Source organism: Cheilinus undulatus, linkage group 10 (genome assembly GCF_018320785.1).
Source record: "Cheilinus undulatus linkage group 10, ASM1832078v1, whole genome shotgun sequence".
In the NCBI taxonomy this organism is placed as follows: domain Eukaryota; kingdom Metazoa; phylum Chordata; class Actinopteri; order Labriformes; family Labridae; genus Cheilinus; species Cheilinus undulatus.
This window is the reverse complement of record NC_054874.1, coordinates 1,098,216-1,117,005: the sequence shown is the minus strand read 5'-3', so window position 1 is coordinate 1,117,005 and position 18,790 is coordinate 1,098,216. Positions and strand designations below refer to the sequence as shown.

The 18,790-nt window shown below is 40.0% G+C and overlaps 1 protein-coding gene across 4 annotated transcripts in view; it reads right to left on the bottom strand.

Moving 5' to 3' along the window:
* myot (myotilin) overlaps window positions 1–18,790 on the bottom strand; it is a 56,318-nt gene that overhangs the window by 31,409 nt on the left and 6,119 nt on the right. For 3 of the 4 annotated variants that reach the window (XM_041797313.1, XM_041797316.1, XM_041797317.1), the window contains exons 2-8: window positions 11,000–11,050; window positions 10,741–10,915; window positions 10,589–10,651; window positions 9,780–9,921; window positions 9,515–9,538; window positions 9,294–9,413; window positions 9,007–9,211 (exon numbers count right to left, since the gene is read on the bottom strand). In XM_041797313.1, the coding sequence (XP_041653247.1) occupies window positions 9,007–9,211; window positions 9,294–9,413; window positions 9,515–9,538; window positions 9,780–9,921; window positions 10,589–10,651; window positions 10,741–10,915; window positions 11,000–11,007 (737 nt within the window). In that variant the 5' untranslated portion in view covers window positions 11,008–11,050. Of the gene's footprint in view, window positions 1–9,006; window positions 9,212–9,293; window positions 9,414–9,514; window positions 9,539–9,779; window positions 9,922–10,588; window positions 10,652–10,740; window positions 10,916–10,999; window positions 11,051–11,176; window positions 11,265–18,790 lie in introns of those variants that run through there. The other variant, XM_041797315.1, reaches the window with a different exon arrangement.

Here is an 18,790-nt window from a genome sequence, read left to right as displayed (position 1 = left end):
AGTGGGTTTAATTACTGGAACGGCTTATTTAACCCTTACAGGTCCACTGGCTATTTGGCATTTTCACAATTTTCTTTTGACAAAACAAATTGAAAATGTTGACCATGCTCACGTTTGTTATGTTTTTCTGGCACTACCTCAACTTAAAATGAAAACTATAACTTTGTAAGTTTAATTTACCATATTAGATATATGACCTCCAAAAAACACAACACCCGAGAAAAATGGATTTTTAAAAACTGTTATTTAAAATGATATTTTGTCATTTTTAAAAACGATTTACAAAATGCTGAAATTATGAAAAATACCAGTGTTGCTGTACAGCATGGTTTATTGTCCCCTATGTGCAACATTATTTTATACCAAATTAAAATGATCTTATTTCCTGTTTTACTTGGCCTACTGGCATCAAACAAAAACTGAAAGAAAGCTTAAAGATCATTCTTTCCACGAGAAGTGACTGCAGTGCAAATGTAGCTTTGTTTTCATGCTGTCATATGACAATAGTAGCGTATGATGAAATCACGCTGGCGTGATCGTGGACCCCTAAGAGTTAAAGGAACAGTAATATCTATTGTCACTTCAGCGCCACCCTGATTCCTCTCTGAATGAAGGAAACGCGAAGAAAACCACATCCCTATCATAACAGTGCCACATGTGATTTCACTCCTAGTTATGGGTAGCAATAGCAGTGTCACAGTAATATTTACCAACTTTGTTTACACATTAATATCATTATGTTGAAATGCTGAGGCATTCTTCTTCTTCTTCCGTACATTTTTTGGCACTTTTCACAGTTTCCACAGTTAGTCCGATTTTCACCGTTCAACTTTTATCATGTTCAGCATGTTCAGGAGAAGTGTGCTTGTATTTTTCACATTTCTAACCCTTTTACTTTTTACAAAATTTGACATTTTTCACAGTTTTTGGCCCCATTAAAATGAATGGAAGATTTTTGCAGTTCTGCCTAAAACTGTGTCAACTTTGAGATTCAACAGATTCTGCATACTTTCACTTACAGACTTCATTTTTGCTTTAAAACGTAGACAAACTCTTCAGCAATTCAACATACATTCAGCTTTTAGCTTTCTTCTACAGTTTTTGAGATTTCACAGTTTAAGCAACACAAACTTTTGGGGTTTTACACAAAAAAGTCAGACCTTAGAGTGGATGACATCATCAGTCAGAGTGGAGCAACCTGCTGTTCAGACAGAAGACACATCCCGAACAAACATCTATAAAATCCAGTAACTTCACTCCACAGACATAAAAAAGACATCAAAACGGAGGCAAACTTGTCCCGCTACTGTCAAATCAAGAACCAAAGCCATATCATGCACAATTTTGGCTTGAGAGGACCAAATGTCCCAAGTATGGGGAGCTCTCGCTCCATCTGCTGCAATGTTACAGATATTGACACTCTGCTCATCTGAGTCAGAAAGAAGCCCTTTTTTATCGTACTCTTGTAGCATGATTTTTTGCTTCCCAAACATAAAAAACATATCACCATGTTCGTCAGCTTCTGCTGATTCTCACGATACCTTTGGTTTTCTGCTAGGTTTTACAAGTACATTGTAAATTGAGGTTGTCTGAGTGCATGTTCTGAGCTCTCAAAATTGTTTTCTGAGCCCACTTTAACAGAAACTAACAGGTGTGGCTAATTTCCTTTGATCTCAGCTGTGACTTAATTAACGATGATGTAATGCAGGCGCTCGTTACCATAGCAACCTAGGAGCCCTACACAGACACACAAATGAATTCATCAACACTCCTGTTAACTACCACATACATGTGGCTTTTACTATAATGGATTTTAAACTGTAAACCAGTGATATTTAACATGTGACTCTTGAGGGTCTTTTATGTCTTAAATTTAAATATCATTCCCCCAGAAAACCTTAAAAAAGGGAAACTTCTTTGCCCCTTTTTCACAATTTTTCCCACTTTTCATCATTTAAGCTACTTTTTGCCATTAAATAACATTTTTTCCTACTTTTAAACCCTTTTCATTTTAAAGGCTACTTTGAGCTATTTCAGGCTACTTTCGGCCAATCTTATGCTATTTTCAGCTATTTTAGGCTACTTTACGCTGTTCTTATGCTATTTACAGCTATTCTAGGCTACTTTAAGCTATTCTTATGCTATTTTGAGCTATTCTAGGCGACTTAAAGCTATTCTTATGCTATTGTCAGCTATTTCAGGCTACTTTCAGCCAATCTTATGCTATTTTCAGCTATTTTAGGCTACTTTGAGCTATTCTTATGCTACTTTGAGCTATTTTAGGCTACTTTACGCTATTCTTATGCTACTTTGAGCTATTTCAGGCTACTTTACGCTATTCTTATGCTATTTTCAGCTATTCTAGGCTACTTTGAGCTGTTCTTATGCCATTTCAGCTATTTTTTTATTCAATTTAGCTATTTTATGCTATTTTCAGCTATTTTTATGCAATTTAGCTATTTTATGCTATTTTACTGGGATGTTTTTAATGCTACTTTCAGCAAATTTTTTGCTTTTTCACTGATTTTCAGCAGTTCTTTGACAATTTAGCTCTCAGCATCCCCACGCAATTTTAGCTGAAATTGCAATTTTGATCTAGTTATGCCTTCTTATTTTCAGCTTTGTTTCATGCTTTTAGCAGTTTGCTTTCACATTTTCTAATTTTCTGCATTCAGCCTCAGCATTTCAACACATTTGCTGCAAGGAAATGCAATTTCTCTAGTTTATTTTAAAGTCATACAGAGGTTGAATTGTTTCCTGATCTCTGGAAAGTTTGGGTTTCTTAAAAACTGCAGCTCACTTCCATCAGCTCTCACAGACAGTAGACTCATCTCTACTCTATTTATGCCATAATGTGACCGTCCTCATCATTAGATTCTTAATGCAAAAACTTACATGGAAACTAGGGATGGAAGTTTGGAAGAAACCTGCCAACTCAAGCATCTATAATGTAAACCATCAATTAATTTATGAATCCTTATGTATGTATAAAAACATACATGGGCATGCACATATATATATAGCCTATATATTTCCCTGTATAACAAAAACAGGTAACTAATGAGTGTGTTTCTCAATGATTTATTCATTTTCACCCTTCGAAAGCCTAGGGCTCTTAAACATTAACAAGGATGTCATGATGATTAATTGTTCCCATCCCTAATGGAAACGTCTGTTTTTCCCCACATAACTGCACAATGTCTCAGCGTCTCTGCGCTGGTGCACGTGTGCAGTGATTGGACTACAACTCAGTAAGGGGAGCATTAAAGTGGGGACTTTTGACTTAATAGTGAAGTTTTAGTGCACACACACTATTTTTTATGACGCTTTCCCAAAGCATCACACAGGCCACTGCAAAAACCACACTTTCCTTATTTTTGTAATTTTTCTAAATCGAAATGAGAATGCTCATTAACGAACAATTCATATCAAAATTGCAACAATTGCAATCAGATATTTTTTTTAAATCGTCCATCCCTAGTATTAGATCGACTCAGAAACTACAATTTAAAGGTGGAAAAATGACAAAGTTGGTTTAAGTGAATGAAGAAAATCCTCAGATGAAGTTAAAGAGAGTCAGATGACCTCAGCGTGACCTTATACCACCGCCAGCAGCTCCACAACAACTGTTGTTGTCTGTAGCACTGAGGAATAGATTTAGTGAAGGACACAGACGCCATGTCTGAGCTTCATATTAAGGATGAGCTCATAGCACTGGACACTGATACACAGTGGACACATAGCTGAGCCCTCAGCCAGACATACTTCACACAGATCCCAGTGGATTTACACGCCTGACTCTACCAGGACCAGGGTAGAGACGCTGCTGCAGACTAGGAAGGCTCTGTAGACATCTGTGTAGAAATAAAACTGCTTTGTATGAGTCCAGGTTAAAGGTTAAAGGTGAAGGCTGAAGGACCTGGAGCTCGGTTCCTGCCTGTCTACAGATGAGCTAAAGGGAATCAGGCAGAGGAGCTCAGCTTCACACTGATGAAGCTGCTAAAGCAGAGGAACTAAAACACAACAGCATACTGTAGTTTTTAAACCACGCTGTCCTGTTAACGGCATAAATCTCGCGTGATTTCCTCACTGATATTTAACAAAGAACCCACCCTGATGACACTAAAGCCTAAAATAGACGAAGAGCTCCAAACATGGTTGACCTTTCAGAGAGGACAGAGCATTAGCATTAGCATTATTCAGGTGTAAAATAAAGGAGAATGAAGTTTAACCGCTCACATCAGTGTAGGAGAGAGTTAAAGGTTAAAACTGAGGCTCAGAAAGTTCCAGCTTAGAACCACAAACTGACGTTTTTAAGGTAAATATCCGACGGAAGTGACGTTCTTACCTGCTTTTAGAGTCTCTGTCCTCTGTTATCAGCCCTAAACTTTTACTCTGACTGAGTCAAAGTGGACTTTCTCTGCCTGAAGAGGGAATCCGGACTCCGATGAGGAGCAGCGGGAGAAGGCGGGACAGCAACAGGTGACACCGCGCGTTCACGGCGGGTATGTCGCACGGGAGCGCGCAGCGTCCAGCTGATTGGTATAACTGAAGCTCTCCATCAGCATCATAAAAACAGACTAGGGCTGGGCAACGAGGACCAGGAAGCACAGCGCCATATTTCTGAGCTGGAGGGGTCTGTGAGGTAGGAGATAGTTTTATTCTGTCACTAAATGACGAAAACAGTCATTAGTTATTAATCTGGCTTTACTATTTCTGTACATTTTAAAACTCCGCTATTACGGATTTAAAACTGCTTTAGTTTAATTTTGGATTTTTGTACTGTCTTAATGTAAGAGTAAATGACTTCCTGTTTGGATGCTACGACGGAGTATTAGGGCCACACGAAGAGAGAAAAAAAATATATATTTTGACATTAGGAGAATAAAGTCGTAATATTACGAGAAAGAAATATTACAAGAAAGACAGTCTGACGTGGTTTTTTTCTCGTAATATCACAACTAAATTCTCGTAATATTACATTTTTTTCTTGTAATATTACGACTTTATTCTCATACTGTCAAAAAAATATATATATTTTTTTCCTCTTCATGTGGCCCTAATACTCAGTCGTAAGATACACATCTGCTTTTATTTTGAAAGAAAATAAGAAAACTCAGGTGGACTGAAGATTGTGAATTTAAGCAGTGAAAATGAGCTCGGTGTGAATTGAAAATGTGGAGTAAAAAGGTAAATCTCTCCTGACTGTCTGAGGTTTAAAGGTAAATGAGACATGAAGGAGCAGAGGTGGATTTATTCTGCAGGGAGACCCAGTGAATAAAGTGTGTAATAAAAAATGTAATGCACTAATTCTTGACCTTAATTAACCACAATTAATGCATTAACTCTAACTCTATGTAAAAAAGTGCATACTACAGCTGGGAGGAAAAAATATTACAAATTAAAGGACCCTGCTGATTGATATTTTATTTTTCAAGCCAAATTGTAAAAAATTAAGAAAATAATAAAGAAATTAAGGCTGGTGGGTGAACCCTAACCCTCATGAGGGACAGTTTCTCCTGTTGAAAAGCAGGAAGTCCTCTCAGTGCACAAAATTTGACTCTTTTTGGTATAAGTGCCTGTGACCACATATGGTAGTAAAATACAATAACCCTATATGGCAGAGAAATATGATCCGCATCACTAATGACTGAGTCCTGCAGACCTCCTGGTGTCGTCTATCCAGATGAAGGGGGACCAGAGTCTAGAGGAGTCCAGTAAGAGGCTAGCCGAAACCCTTTAACCCTTGTTTTGTTACAAACATACATTTCATGGAGTAGTTATGACATGGAGTCTGGACGATCCATCGGCCCTGCGAGGTTAGCGAAGTTTGGCCCCAGTCTGGGATATTTAACACTTTTGGCTCCGCCCCCTCTGAGTCAAGTCCACATGGAGCGAATGGCAAATGTCTAGTGGCTAAGTGTAAACTGCTAGGTAGGTAAAATGTCATGGCAACAAAGTGACATCCAAATAAACTGGGTAGTTTTGTTTACATTTTTCCCAAATATTTAAATTTAAATCAATTTTTACCTTAATATTAGTAAATCTAAACTAGAAAAGCACTCGGGGAGCATAGACCTCCGCCATTAGCCCTACCTCCCAATAGTAAAGAATCCTTTAAAAATTCCTGGATCCATACGGTGATCCGGATCAGTCCCAAAATCTAGTCAGTTCTTCCTTATGCCATTTCTGACATTTCCTGAAAATTTCATCAAAATCCATCCTTAACTTTTTGAGTTATGTTGCTGACAAACAAACAAACTTACTAACAAACTAGCAAACCCACCTGATCACATGACCTCCTTGGCGGAGGTAATAATTCATTTACCACATAGTAAAAATAATTAAAATTTCCCTTGATTATTATGAAATGTTAATTACTTTTTTACTTGAAAATTAAAATCAGTTATCTTTTTTAGTTAATGTAAATACTTTTTAAAAAATGTAGTTAAATTTACTGAATATTTTATTTTTTAAAACTCGTCTTTTGTGAACTTATGACATAAAAACAAACCTTAAACCTGTTTGTCATTGACATGTACTCTTTTTCTTGTTTAAACTTAATTGAACACATTAATACATTTAAATTAACTTACAGTCTACTCAGTTATATTAAGTGTCTCTTTGTTGCCTTCATTTTATTGAGAACTCGTCAGACTTTTTACAGTGCAGGTACTTCAGTTAACATCCAGCTGCAAAACATTAAAATGACAAAAAAATAAACGGTATCCCCTCTCTTGTTTGAAAATATAATGGTATTCCTTAAAATCTCAATGTCATAAAAACAGAAACAGATCGCATCAACGACTGATAAATAGACTCAGCAGTTCAATAATCTACCAAACTAAAGGGTTAAAGGCTAACAGCCTGAATAAAGATAATTCTACATTCATACACTCAGTGTGAAGTCTTTAAATCCTCTCATAGGCATGGATCTCCTTTTTATCAGTAGGTTTCAGGGTTTCTGGTAGAATAGGACACCTTAGAAAAATGTCCTCTCAGCTTTATAGATTTTTATAAACGTGAACTCCTATACAGAGGAAAATATGAAGACAAATCAAACTCAGAATCAAGGCCTGAATCTCAAACATATCCTGTCCTGAGAGCTTTTAAACAGACGTGAGCAGTAAAACAGGACGGCTTCAGTCAGAATGAGACACGGTAGATTATGTATGAAAAACTGATGACTGATAATAACTCTAACACCAGATGACATGATCAATGATCAATAATCAATCAACATCATGACTGCTACTGTCCAGATCACCAACTATCATCATTTTTATAACCAGCATCTCTCTTATTTTGAAAGTCTGAAAAAGGGGACTTGAGTTTTTTACTTTGTCTTGCATTTTCAGAGTAAGTCAACAGCGACCTCGTGTGGAAGAACACGTCAACTACATCAGCGTTAATATTTCTTTAAATACATTTGGACTGTAGAGGAATTCACTCAGAAAAAGAGTCAGAACAAGAACAAATAAACATATTAGGGGACTGAGTCACTGAGAGTGAATGAGTCAGATAAATAAATGAGTCTCTTTTGGCTGAAATTAAAAACCATCTTTACTAAACATTTAAAATGCTTCAACTGAAAATAACATATCAGGGTTCTATTAAATGTTTTTATTGATTTAAAGCTAAAACTACAAGCATCTATGATAAATATATTTTTAAATATAAATCGTAAAACTCTCAGTTTCTGAAAGTAACAAAAATATATATATATATTGTTGCCTTTTTTTAGAATATAAAGCCTCTCCTCTGATGGTGATATGAGCTGGTGTTTGTGTTAAATTCAAGCTTCAGAAATCTTAGAGAATGTGCAGAAATACAGACGATGCATGAATGCATTAACATTTTTAACGTAGAGCAGTGTAACTCAACCCTGCTCAACCAAACAGCCAAGATGCTGAAAGATGCCAAGAGCCACTAAATGGTAAAAAGAGGCAAAAATGGGTCAAAGTGGCAAAGAAAATAAGTGAAAAGTGGCAAATATGGGGGGGAAGGGCCAAAATAGGCATACAATGGACAAAACTTGGTGAGAAGTGGAAAAATGGGTGCAAAGTCACAAAAAAATGAGTAACTGATCATCTAAGGCATCAAAAAATGAGTAAAAAGTGACTAAAATGGGCAAAAAAGCTGTAAAAAAGTGGGAAAATGGAGAAAAAGAGGCATTTAATGGCAAAAGACAGCTTAAATTGGGGAAAAGTGGCAAAAAATGGGGAAAATTTGCAACAAAGCAGGATAAAAGTGGCTAAAATGGGCAAAAAGTGGCTAAAAGGAGTGGTGAAAATGGGCTAAAAACAGCAGAAATTGATTAAAGTGTCAGAAAATGTTAAAAAAGGGACAGAAAATTGCAAATAAGGGCAATGGATCTTATACAGAGAAAAAAAATAAAGGTTGATAATTAAGTCAGACCGATAAACCTACTGTCTAACCGTGGGAAACAAACGGATTGATGTGAGTTGCAATGGATGGATTTTAAGGTCAAAGTTTCCATTTTTAAGGTTTTATTTATACAATAATAATTCAAATTAAGACGTGAAAGAGCCACAAACCATCACAAAGGAGCCACATGAGACCAGGATCACTGGCATAGAGCATAAATAAGCCTTCAGGACCCTCCAACCCTTTGATTGAAGGGGGCCGAGACCACCTCTACTAGTCAGGGTCCTTGTTTGTGGTTTTCACAGGAACAAACCACTAAAATGAAGAACTGTCCACTTATTTTAGAACAACTTTCCCAAACATCCATCCAGGAAAACACCTCACCTGTACCTCAAGCATAATCACCTGTCTTGTTTCCTATAGGATGAACTGAGCTGGTTATAACTGCCCCTTGTTACAGTTGTCCCCAGTCTCCCCTACATAAATACAAGTGCAGATGTTAACAGCTGCCCTGCTTTACATTGAGAGTGCATGCACAAACATCAGGATATGTTGTAAACGTCTGCAGACTGAACGAGGTTGCAGCACTTGTTTGCTGTATGTTTACACTCCACTCACTTTGCACTGGGAAGGCTATCCTCACGCGGGCTGTCAGGCCACTCAGGAGCGGGGAGGGTCTTAGAGCCGGGCAGGTCAGGGGGAAAGTCCTCTGTGCTCTTTCTGGAGGAAACCATCTCCTCTTGGAACACAGCATGTTCCTCCCGTCTCAGAGACGCTGCCTCCTGCTGACGGATGGCCTCCATCTCCAGCGTCTCCTCCACGTCTGCAACAAAGATTCCCCCTAAAGGTAAGACTCATCATTTTAACTGGTTTCAGGAGTATTTTATAGTGGTTTTACGTCTAACCATCGTAAACTTCCAGGATTGCAGAACAGGAGACGGTCCCGAAGGAGTTGAGGGCCACACATTTAAAAAGACCAGAGTCTTCAGGGAAGGCCTCGGTGATCACTAGGGTGCACAGCTCCTCTGCAGAATGAAAACAGGACACAGGCATGAAAAATACTCCTCAGATTTGATTTGTGTACCTCAGTAACACCACTGTTAGAGAAGCGGCTATCTGAACTCACCGGGCACCGACACAGAGCTGGCCTCTGGAAAGAAGAGAAAGAAGGATCAGCTAGAGTCACTGGAACAAGGAATGACATGTTGAACATGCAGCTTTAATTCTGTCTACACAATAAAGGGAGAAAATCATCTCTGATATCTAGTCCAGGAGGTGAAGAGGGCTGGACTCATGGTGTCCTGTCATACAGGTCAGTTTTTAGTGACTGCACATGAGTTAAAGCTTTCACTGAATCCCGTCAATAATCCCTGATAAAGTCAGACGCTCACTCTTTCGTAGTATCCTGAAGTCATCAGAGTCCAGAATCTGTTCCTCCTCCCGGTACCACATGACCTGGAGCGGAGGAGTTCCCCTCAGTCTGCACTCCAGGACCACCAACTGGCCTTTCTCTGTGGACACGTCATGGAGGCACTGAAGGGGGGGAAGACGGAGAGATGGACCCAGATAAGATCATAAATATTCATTTTAGCTGATTTCTGAAGCAGTTTGTTCCTCAGCTCTGAATAAATACCTGCACAGGTAAGTCAAAGCACTCATAATTTGACCTTTTAAACTCATGCTTTTGTCTTTCTCCCTCATATGTTTACTTATAAAAACATTATTTTGATTTTAATAATGTGTGTTTACCTTTTGAAGTCATTCATTTAATTTTTTAATCTCAGAGTTTGAGCTCTTAAATTTATCAGTTTGACTTTTTTGATCTCTAAAGTTTTTGTTGCCCATAATTCATCGCTGATGAAAATGTTTAGACAGTTCCTGGCTAAATCTTGACCCTGTTAGGCCCCAAGGTTAGACCTAAATTCAGAATCCGGCCCCTGCTGTGAGTTAGTTTTAGCTAAAGCTAATGAAGCTAATGAAGCTAAACAGGTCCATACATAGGCGGGAAATACAACAGGCAAATTACAGCACTTTCTGAGAAAGACAGCGTCTCTGCAGCCAGACCCCTCTCAGAATCTGGTCTAGTCCGATTCCAGTCAGACTCAAAAGTTTTTATGTAAAGTAGAAGTTAATATCAAGTAGGACTGACTCCATGATTCAGCATTTCTGATGTCATGTAAACATACTGAATGTGAGTTACCTTGACAAAAGAAGGAGCCACCCCGTTTCCTGAATACTGCTGAGTGTAGATGGGACTCTGAGTCTGGAACAGACAACAGTACATTTAAATTAACCTGTTTATCATTTTAGTTAAGCATTTAGATGGACATCAGAAGAGTTAGATATGATTACCCTCTGAGGGCTGACACACAGAGGCTGCACCAGGCTGGAGTGCCTCTGAGCGATGAAGGCGGAGGAAGAGGAAGAGGAGGAGGAGCAGGAGGAGAGCTCTCGAGAGGAGGACGCAGACGAGGAAGAGGAGATGGTCAGGGACATGGTGCTAGTCTTCTTCTGCACCCTCTGGATTCTGCAGAGTCACACATCAGCAATCGATCAATACTACCGATCAATATTGATAATCTTAGTTTAGTGTGGTGGAGCTCTGACTTACTGTGCCATGTCTCAGGCTCTCCAGGAGGCAGCGGTCCAGATTATTCTTTCTCTAAGAAACCAGAAATAGTCAGAGAGTTACTTCCTCTCTTAATAGTTTTTTTAAATCAGTGTTAAAACTAGAGTCTTCTACATCTCCTTTTTGCAAATTCATAATAAATAAAAACATAAATCTCACACTGACACCAGGATTCAGACTGTAAATGTAGCTCAGGTTCCTCCATGTCTCTGGTCTGTGCTGAGATGTTTCTACGCCTTGACTGGAGTCCACCTGTGCTAAATTAACCTGATTGGACATGATTCTAAAGCCCCGCCCCACTCTATAGAAGGCCTCACAGCTAACAATGATATCAGAGCAGAAACCAAGGGTCAAAGGTCAGAGGAGCTGCAAAGACAGGATTGTTGACAGGCACAGATCTGGGGAAGACTACAGAAACATTTCTGCTGCTCTGAAGGTTCCAGAGAGAACAGTGGCCTCCAGAATTCTCACATGAAGAAGTTTGGACCAACCAGGACTCTTCTAGACCTGGTCACCACCGAGGGAGAAGGACCTTAGTGAGAGAGGAGACCAAGAGCCTGATGGTCCCTCTGACTGAGCTCAGAGATCCTGGAGGAGATGGGGCAAAGTTCTAGAAGGACAACCATCACTGCAGCCTCCACTGATCTGGACTTTATGGAGGAGAGATGAAGACTCTCCTCTGAGAGAAACACATGAAAGCCTGACTGGAGTTTGCAAAACACTCCAGGTGAAAGCCTTAGCACAGGCGGCTCCAGTCAAGGGGTAGAAACTCTCAGCAAAGATCAGAGAAATGAGGAGTCGGAGGAATCTGAGCCACATTTACAGAGTTTGAATCAGGTTTTGCTGTTGGAAGAGTTCTGATCTGGGATGTAGAATGAGAAATGCTGTGTTCATTAGACATCAGTAATTATCTGGAGAATAATCTGTGGACATTGTGGGTTTGGAAGATGTAAATCCCTGATATGTAATCTGGAATCCACTGGCAGTCATCCAACAAAGAGGGCTGTACAGTACGCTAGCTATCTCGCCACCTCCGCAGCATCACCATGCCCATGCACATGGAGTCTGTAATCACACAGATATGCATTTAATGCACATTTGCCGGATTGCATGTTGAACCGTTTCAGAATAAATTGCAGAACCTGCCATATCATGACAAATGCATTCTTCCATTGTGGCAGCTCCAGCAGCAGGAGCGTTCCCATGTTCTCCTTTAGTTGACAACAGCATGCATATGAGACCGCTCCCAGATCCCGGCCTGCTGCCCTCTGGTGAAGTGGTGGTCCATAGGAGCTGACAGAGGAGGCCATGGTTCAGGTTTCCAGGCTAAAATAAACTCCTGAGCACAGCAGAGACTCTCTGACCTGAGATAAATCTGAGTCTCCATTAGCAGGTCACTCACAGATAAACAGAGGAGGCTAAAAGTGTCCTTCACGTCTGATCCTCTCATCTGTTTGATCTTTCATCCCCTTTATTTCACTTTTCTCACCTTTTGTTTCCTGATGAAGCACTCTGAGAACCAAAGCTCTGACAGCAGCACTGTTTAGACTACTGAGGCATGGGAGATAGACGGAGCATGAACCACATCCAGGTCTACATCCAGATTCTCTCCAGAACAATCACCCTCAGCTGGTTCAAACCTCAGATAAAAGTCTGTTCATGTTTAAATACCTGATTCTCACCCCCTCTTATCAGCTGTCTATTACTGAAGGTTTTTTTTTTAAGATGTAGAAAAAGGCTGCTTTCACTTTCAGGTGTCACGCATCAATCAGTAAAGACAGCAAAAGACAGCTGGATACAGGATAATAAATCACACTGATGCAAACAAGTAAAAAAACATGAGAAGAACACATTCTCTATGTGGAGGACCTGAAAATGGCCGACAGTGTTTAGCAATGCTACCAAAGCATGGCACATTAACTGAGAGAGAGAGAACAATGAACCTACAGAAGTCATCATTATTGGTAAAATAAAGACATGAAACTGTGCTCAGATTAGAAAGACCCATCCTTACTTCTGTCTCACCCTTACTTCTGTCTCATCCTAACGTCTGTCTGATCCTTACTTCTGTCTCACCCTTACTTCTGTCTCATCCTAACGTCTGTCTGATCCTTACTTCTGTCTCACCCTTACTTCTGTCTCATCCTTGCTTCTGTCTCATCCTTACTTCTGTCTCACCCTTACTTCTGTCTCATCCTTGCTTCTGTCTCACCCTTACTTCTGTCTCACCCTTACTTCTGTCTCATCCTTACTTCTGTCTCATCCTTACTTCTGTCTCACCCTTCTGTCTCACCCTTACTTCTGTCTCATCCTTCTGTCTCATCCTTACTTCTGTCTCACCCTTCTGTCTCATCGTTACTTCTGTCTCACCCTTACTTCTGTCTCATCCTCACATCTGTCGCCCTTACTTCTGTCTCACCCTTCTGTCTCACCCTTACTTCTGTCTCACCCTTCTGTCTCACACTTACTTCTGTCTCACCCTTACTTCTGTCTCACCCTTCTGTCTCATCCTAACGTCTGTCTGATCCTTACTTCTGTCTCATCCTTACTTCTGTCTCACCCTTACTTCTGTCTCATCCTTAATTCTGTCTCATCCTTACTTCTGTCTTATCCTTACTTCTGTCTCATCCTTACTTCTGTCTCACCCTTACTTCTGTCTCATCCTTACTTCTGTCTCACCCTTCTGTCTCACCCTTCTGTCTCATCCTTACTTCTGTCTCACCCTTCTGTCTCATCCTCACATCTGTCGCCCTTACTTCTGTCTCACCCTTCTGTCTCACCCTTACTTCTGTCTCACACTTACTTCTGTCTCATCCTTACTTCTGTCTCACCCTTACTTCTGTCTCATCCTTACTTCTGTCTCATCCTTACTTCTGTCTTATCATTTCTTCTGTCTCACCCTTACTTCTGTCTCATCCTTACTTCTGTCTCACCCGTCTGTCTCACCCTTACTTCTGTCTCATCCTTACTTCTGTCTCATCCTTACTTCTGTCTTATCCTTACTTCTGTCTCATCCTTACTTCTGTCTTATCCTTACTTCTGTCTCATCCTTACTTCTGTCTCATCCTTACTTCTGTCTCATCCTTACTTCTGTCTCATCCTTACTTCTGTCTCACCCTTACTTCTGTCTCATCCTTACTTCTGTCTTACCCTTCTGTCTCATCCTTACTTCTGTCTTATCCTTTCTTCTGTCTCACCCTTACTTCTGTCTCATCCTTACTTCTGTCTTATCCTTTCTTCTGTCTCACCCTTACTTCTGTCTCATCCTTACTTCTGTCTTACCCGTCTGTCTCACCCTTACTTCTGTCTCATCCTTACATCTGTCATCCTTACTTCTGTCTCACCCTTACTTCTGTCTTACCTGTCTGTCTCACCCTTACTTCTGTCTCATCCTTACATCTGTCATCCTTACTTTTGTCTCACCCTTACTTCTGTCTCACCCGTCTGTCTCACCCTTATTTCTGTCTCACCCGTCTGTCTCACCCTTACTTCTGTCTCATCCTTACTTCTGTCATCCTTACTTCTGTCTCACCCTTACTTCTGTCTCACCTGTCTGTCTCACCCTTCTGTCTCACCCTTACTTCTGTCTCACCCTTACTTCTGTCTCACCCGTCTGTCTCATCGTTATTTCTGTCTCATCCTTACATCTGTCATCCTTACTTCTGTCTCATCCTTACTTCTGTCATCCTTACGTCTGTCTCACCCTTACTTCTGTCTCACCCGTCTGTCTCACCCTTACTTCTGTCACATCTTTGCAGAGTTACTGAGGTGCTATCAAATCAAACAATCAACATAACTCTCTGACAAAGCTGCCTGAAATATTCCCTCCAAAAGTAAGTGCTACTGTGGCTCAGCCTGCACCAGGTTAGGCCGGGCATACACTCACTCACAGATTCAGACTAGAATTTTGGGTCGTATGGCTCATTTGGAAGCTTTGCAGACTTTCAGTTGGATCGTGTGTCATTTGTTGTGCTGTGTATCGCGACCCAACTACTGCCCAATCAGCTGCTCCCACCTGGCCAGATGGATTTTTGGCATGTTTGACATTTTCTGCATAAAATCCCACAGTGAGAGCAGAACCATCAGAACCACAGACACCTCAACTTTGGGGTAATTATGCTTTGAAAACTGTCAGATAATGTTCTAAATCACCATGAAAACAGCAGGAATAACGTTCTAATCCCCCCATGATAATGGAAATAGATGAGCAGGAAATATTCCTACCCACAGACCTTCAGCTGACATGGATGGTGATGCTGTTTGTGTGTGTGATGGACAGAGAGAGATGACTATATACGACTTTAACATTAGTTAGTCAGACTTTTTCATTAAACTCCATAGATTTCTGTCTGTCAGGCTTCACTCTTACAGCGTGAGTACTCAGACTGTGAACGACCATTGGACTGTAGTGTGAGCACAGAATCATGCAGCAAAGCTAACTTTTCACCATGACTGTTAGAGAGTTGGGTGGAAATTGCCCAGTGTAGACCCAGTTTTAGGGGTAAGATGATCTGGGTTAGGGCTGAGTTGAGCCATCATGGAGTAAACTGTAGACCTGAGTTTGAAGCTGATGATGACAAAGAGACCAACTCACAGATCTGAATGTCTGATTCCTCTGATTAAAGGACAGATCTTGGAGGTAGACTTGGTCTGTCTGTGAGATCTTAACCAATCAGATAATGATTAGAAAAGAGGAAGTGAAAAATACTCTGACTAGTTTAGCATGCAGAGACAGAAATTTATCTTTGATTTGCTCGGGCAAAAACATTTTATTATTGTGTTTGTCTTAATAAAAACTGAACCAAAATACACGTAAAACATGCCACATTCACCAGACAAAGCCAGATCAGCATCATTTCATTACAAGATATAAAAGGCTAAAAGTTAACCTGGTTTGATCTTAGAAATAGCTGCAAATGTAGCAATGAAAATATTTTTTTGTGACGTGTATTAAATCAATCAATACCTTTAAGTCTGGTTAGTATATTTCAAACTTCAGAGTCTTAACTGATCTTAAAAACCTTACGGTGTTGCTCAACTTACTCCAAGGCCTTTGGCTCGCTTTGCCTCATAACTAAAATTTATAAAATAATGTCTAGTTAAGAGATTCAGTAACCTGACACGCAAGATCCACGCTTCCATACAGTCCTCATTCATCTGGAAAAGCTCCCATAGAAAGTGTTTGGGAAGGACAGAACTTTTAAAAATTCTCAGAAGGTGATTGGAGGAAAGCTCTGTCTGTCACATCCATGATGGGCCAATCAGAGACAAGACAAAATAAGGGTTGTACCCATACGCTACATTTGAGCTGACAGGCTACCGCTGCCTTAGATTGTTAACAGCAAAGCTTCTTGGTGAATAAATTCCTTGGCTCTGCGCTCTGGTTTGAAGAGGATGTAGTCCAGTGACGATTAAACTGCTGCTTTCATACAGCTACATCCCAGCTAACGGCTAACGCTGCAGCAGCCCCTGGATACACCAGCAGACCCCACCAAAACGAAGATGAACTCATGCTGGAGCAGACCGGGAAAGAGCGACAACATCTTTACCATCATGAAAAGCTTTTAGTGTTGTTTTTATTCTTTATTTCATACAGAAATGTGGTCCAGTTCTGATTAACCTGCCGCTATGCTGTAGCTACATCTGAGCTAATCACAGCACTGGAGGCAGCCATTGTAGCTAATTTAACTGAACTCCGCCCAGAGCCTCCTCCTCAAATGACTCTGATTGGTCCAAACTCTGAGTCTGAGTTTAAAACTTGAATTGTCGCATGATTTTTTTGTCCCTTTCAGCACATTTTGGTTGATCTACATCAGCATCTCTCTGCAGCCACAGCGGTGTAGAACCAGTCCAGCACTGCTTCCTAACATCTCCTTTACCTTTAAAACTCACAGACGGCTCAGAGGACAGTCAGAAGGCATCACACATTTATTACCTCTGCCAAGGAGGTTGTGTGATCGGGTGGGTTAGTTAGTTAGTTAGTTAGTTAGTTTGTTAGTTAGTTAGTTAGTTAGTTAGTTTGTTAGCAACATAACTCAAAAAGTTAAAGATGGATTTTAATGAAATTTTCAGGAAATGTCAGAAATGGCATGAGGAAGAACTGATTAGATTTTGGGACTGATCCAGATCACCATCTGGATCCAGGAATTTTTTTTTAAGGATTCTTTACTATTGGGAGATAGGGCTAATGGCAGAGGTCTGCGCTGTTACCACTTTACACCAGGAGATGACAGACATGAGTAACTTCAATCCCAGCAGCATTTTTTGGGTGTGTTTCTATTCAAAGTTTTGGAGTTTATAGAGTTTGAAAGACGCACGCCCGGTCCAGGAGACGAGTCGGAGCGTAACAGAGAGAAAGACAGAGAATAGCGAGAATACTCACAATGCTGGGAGGAATAGAGGAATATTCACCCTCTGCCATGACATCCAGTCGTCCGGTGAGACCATGGGTGAGACTGTCAGTGCATCTGTTGGCACCAGCAGGCAATGCTTCCACCATGACAGTCCACCCGTAGCGAAACCAATGATTTACCTCACCGTGTTTCCAAGGGAGTAATTGGCAAATGCCGTGGTGGGGGGCACATGGGGACAGATCCAGGAATTTTTTAAAGGACTCTTCACTGTTGGGAGTTAGGGCTAATAGCGGAAGTCTACACTCTCCGAGTGCTTTTCTTGTTTTGCTGTTGCTATTGACTTTTAAAGTCTTTTTATTTCCTTTTCAGTCCATAGCAGGTTCTTTTTTGTCGTGGTTGAATTTATGTTATCATCTTTAGTCTACCTGTTAAAGCAGGTCTGGATCCAAACAGGAAGTGAGTACCCTTATGGTTAAAGACAGGAGAGAAATACAAAACAGAAATTTTTGAATGCAAAATAGCGGAATTTTAAAAAGTGGTAAACAAAAGGAAGCAAATTATCATGATTAACTACAATTATTCTGAGATTAATTACAATTTAACATTTAAAATATGTGACAGCCCTAAATTAATTCTTTTTTTTTTCTTTTTCTTTATTTAAATTGGTGGAATAATGAACCAGTCTGAGTGAACCATAGTTGGGCGACCTCCTGTTACTTGCTCTATCCTAGGTGGCCAGTCCGTCACTGGATTTACAGCATGAAAAGCTTTCAACACTTTCCTTTAGTTTATGATAACTCCGTAGTTTAAGCAGATTAAATATGCTAAATTCACTGCAGTAAAAGTTTGACTTACACATATCAAACCTGGACCAAGCAGTTTAATAATCTCTCAGTTTGTCTGAAAAGTTTTCTAATGTAGTTGTTAAGTTGAGGTAGAGCGAGCGCTCATAGACGCTCAGAGGTAGAGTAGATGTGCAGCATGACTTGGTTCTGGTTGGTCAGAAGAATGGAGCAGAACTCTGCAGGCCTGTTGGCGTTAGAGGATTATTTAGCCTTAACTTTAACCTCTAAGACCCTGCATCCACACATGAGGACATTACATTTTGACTTTCCTACATTACAGCAATCATTTTTGGAATTAGAACTGATGTCATAATTGTCCAAAATGTCCGTTCAAGTTTAAGGTATTTGCTTGAAATGTTGGGATAATTTACTGTTCAGATATTTTAGGGAATTTGTTTGGAAGTTATCAAAGTATTTTTATGTAAATTAAGAGGATACATTTGTATATTTTGAAAGGTTTCATTCCTTTGAATTTATCTCAGTTTTTTAATGCATTTTCATCAGAATGTGGGGAAATAATTACAAAATTTGGGGGAAATTGGATCAGGAATTTATAGGAATTTGGAGTTCACGAT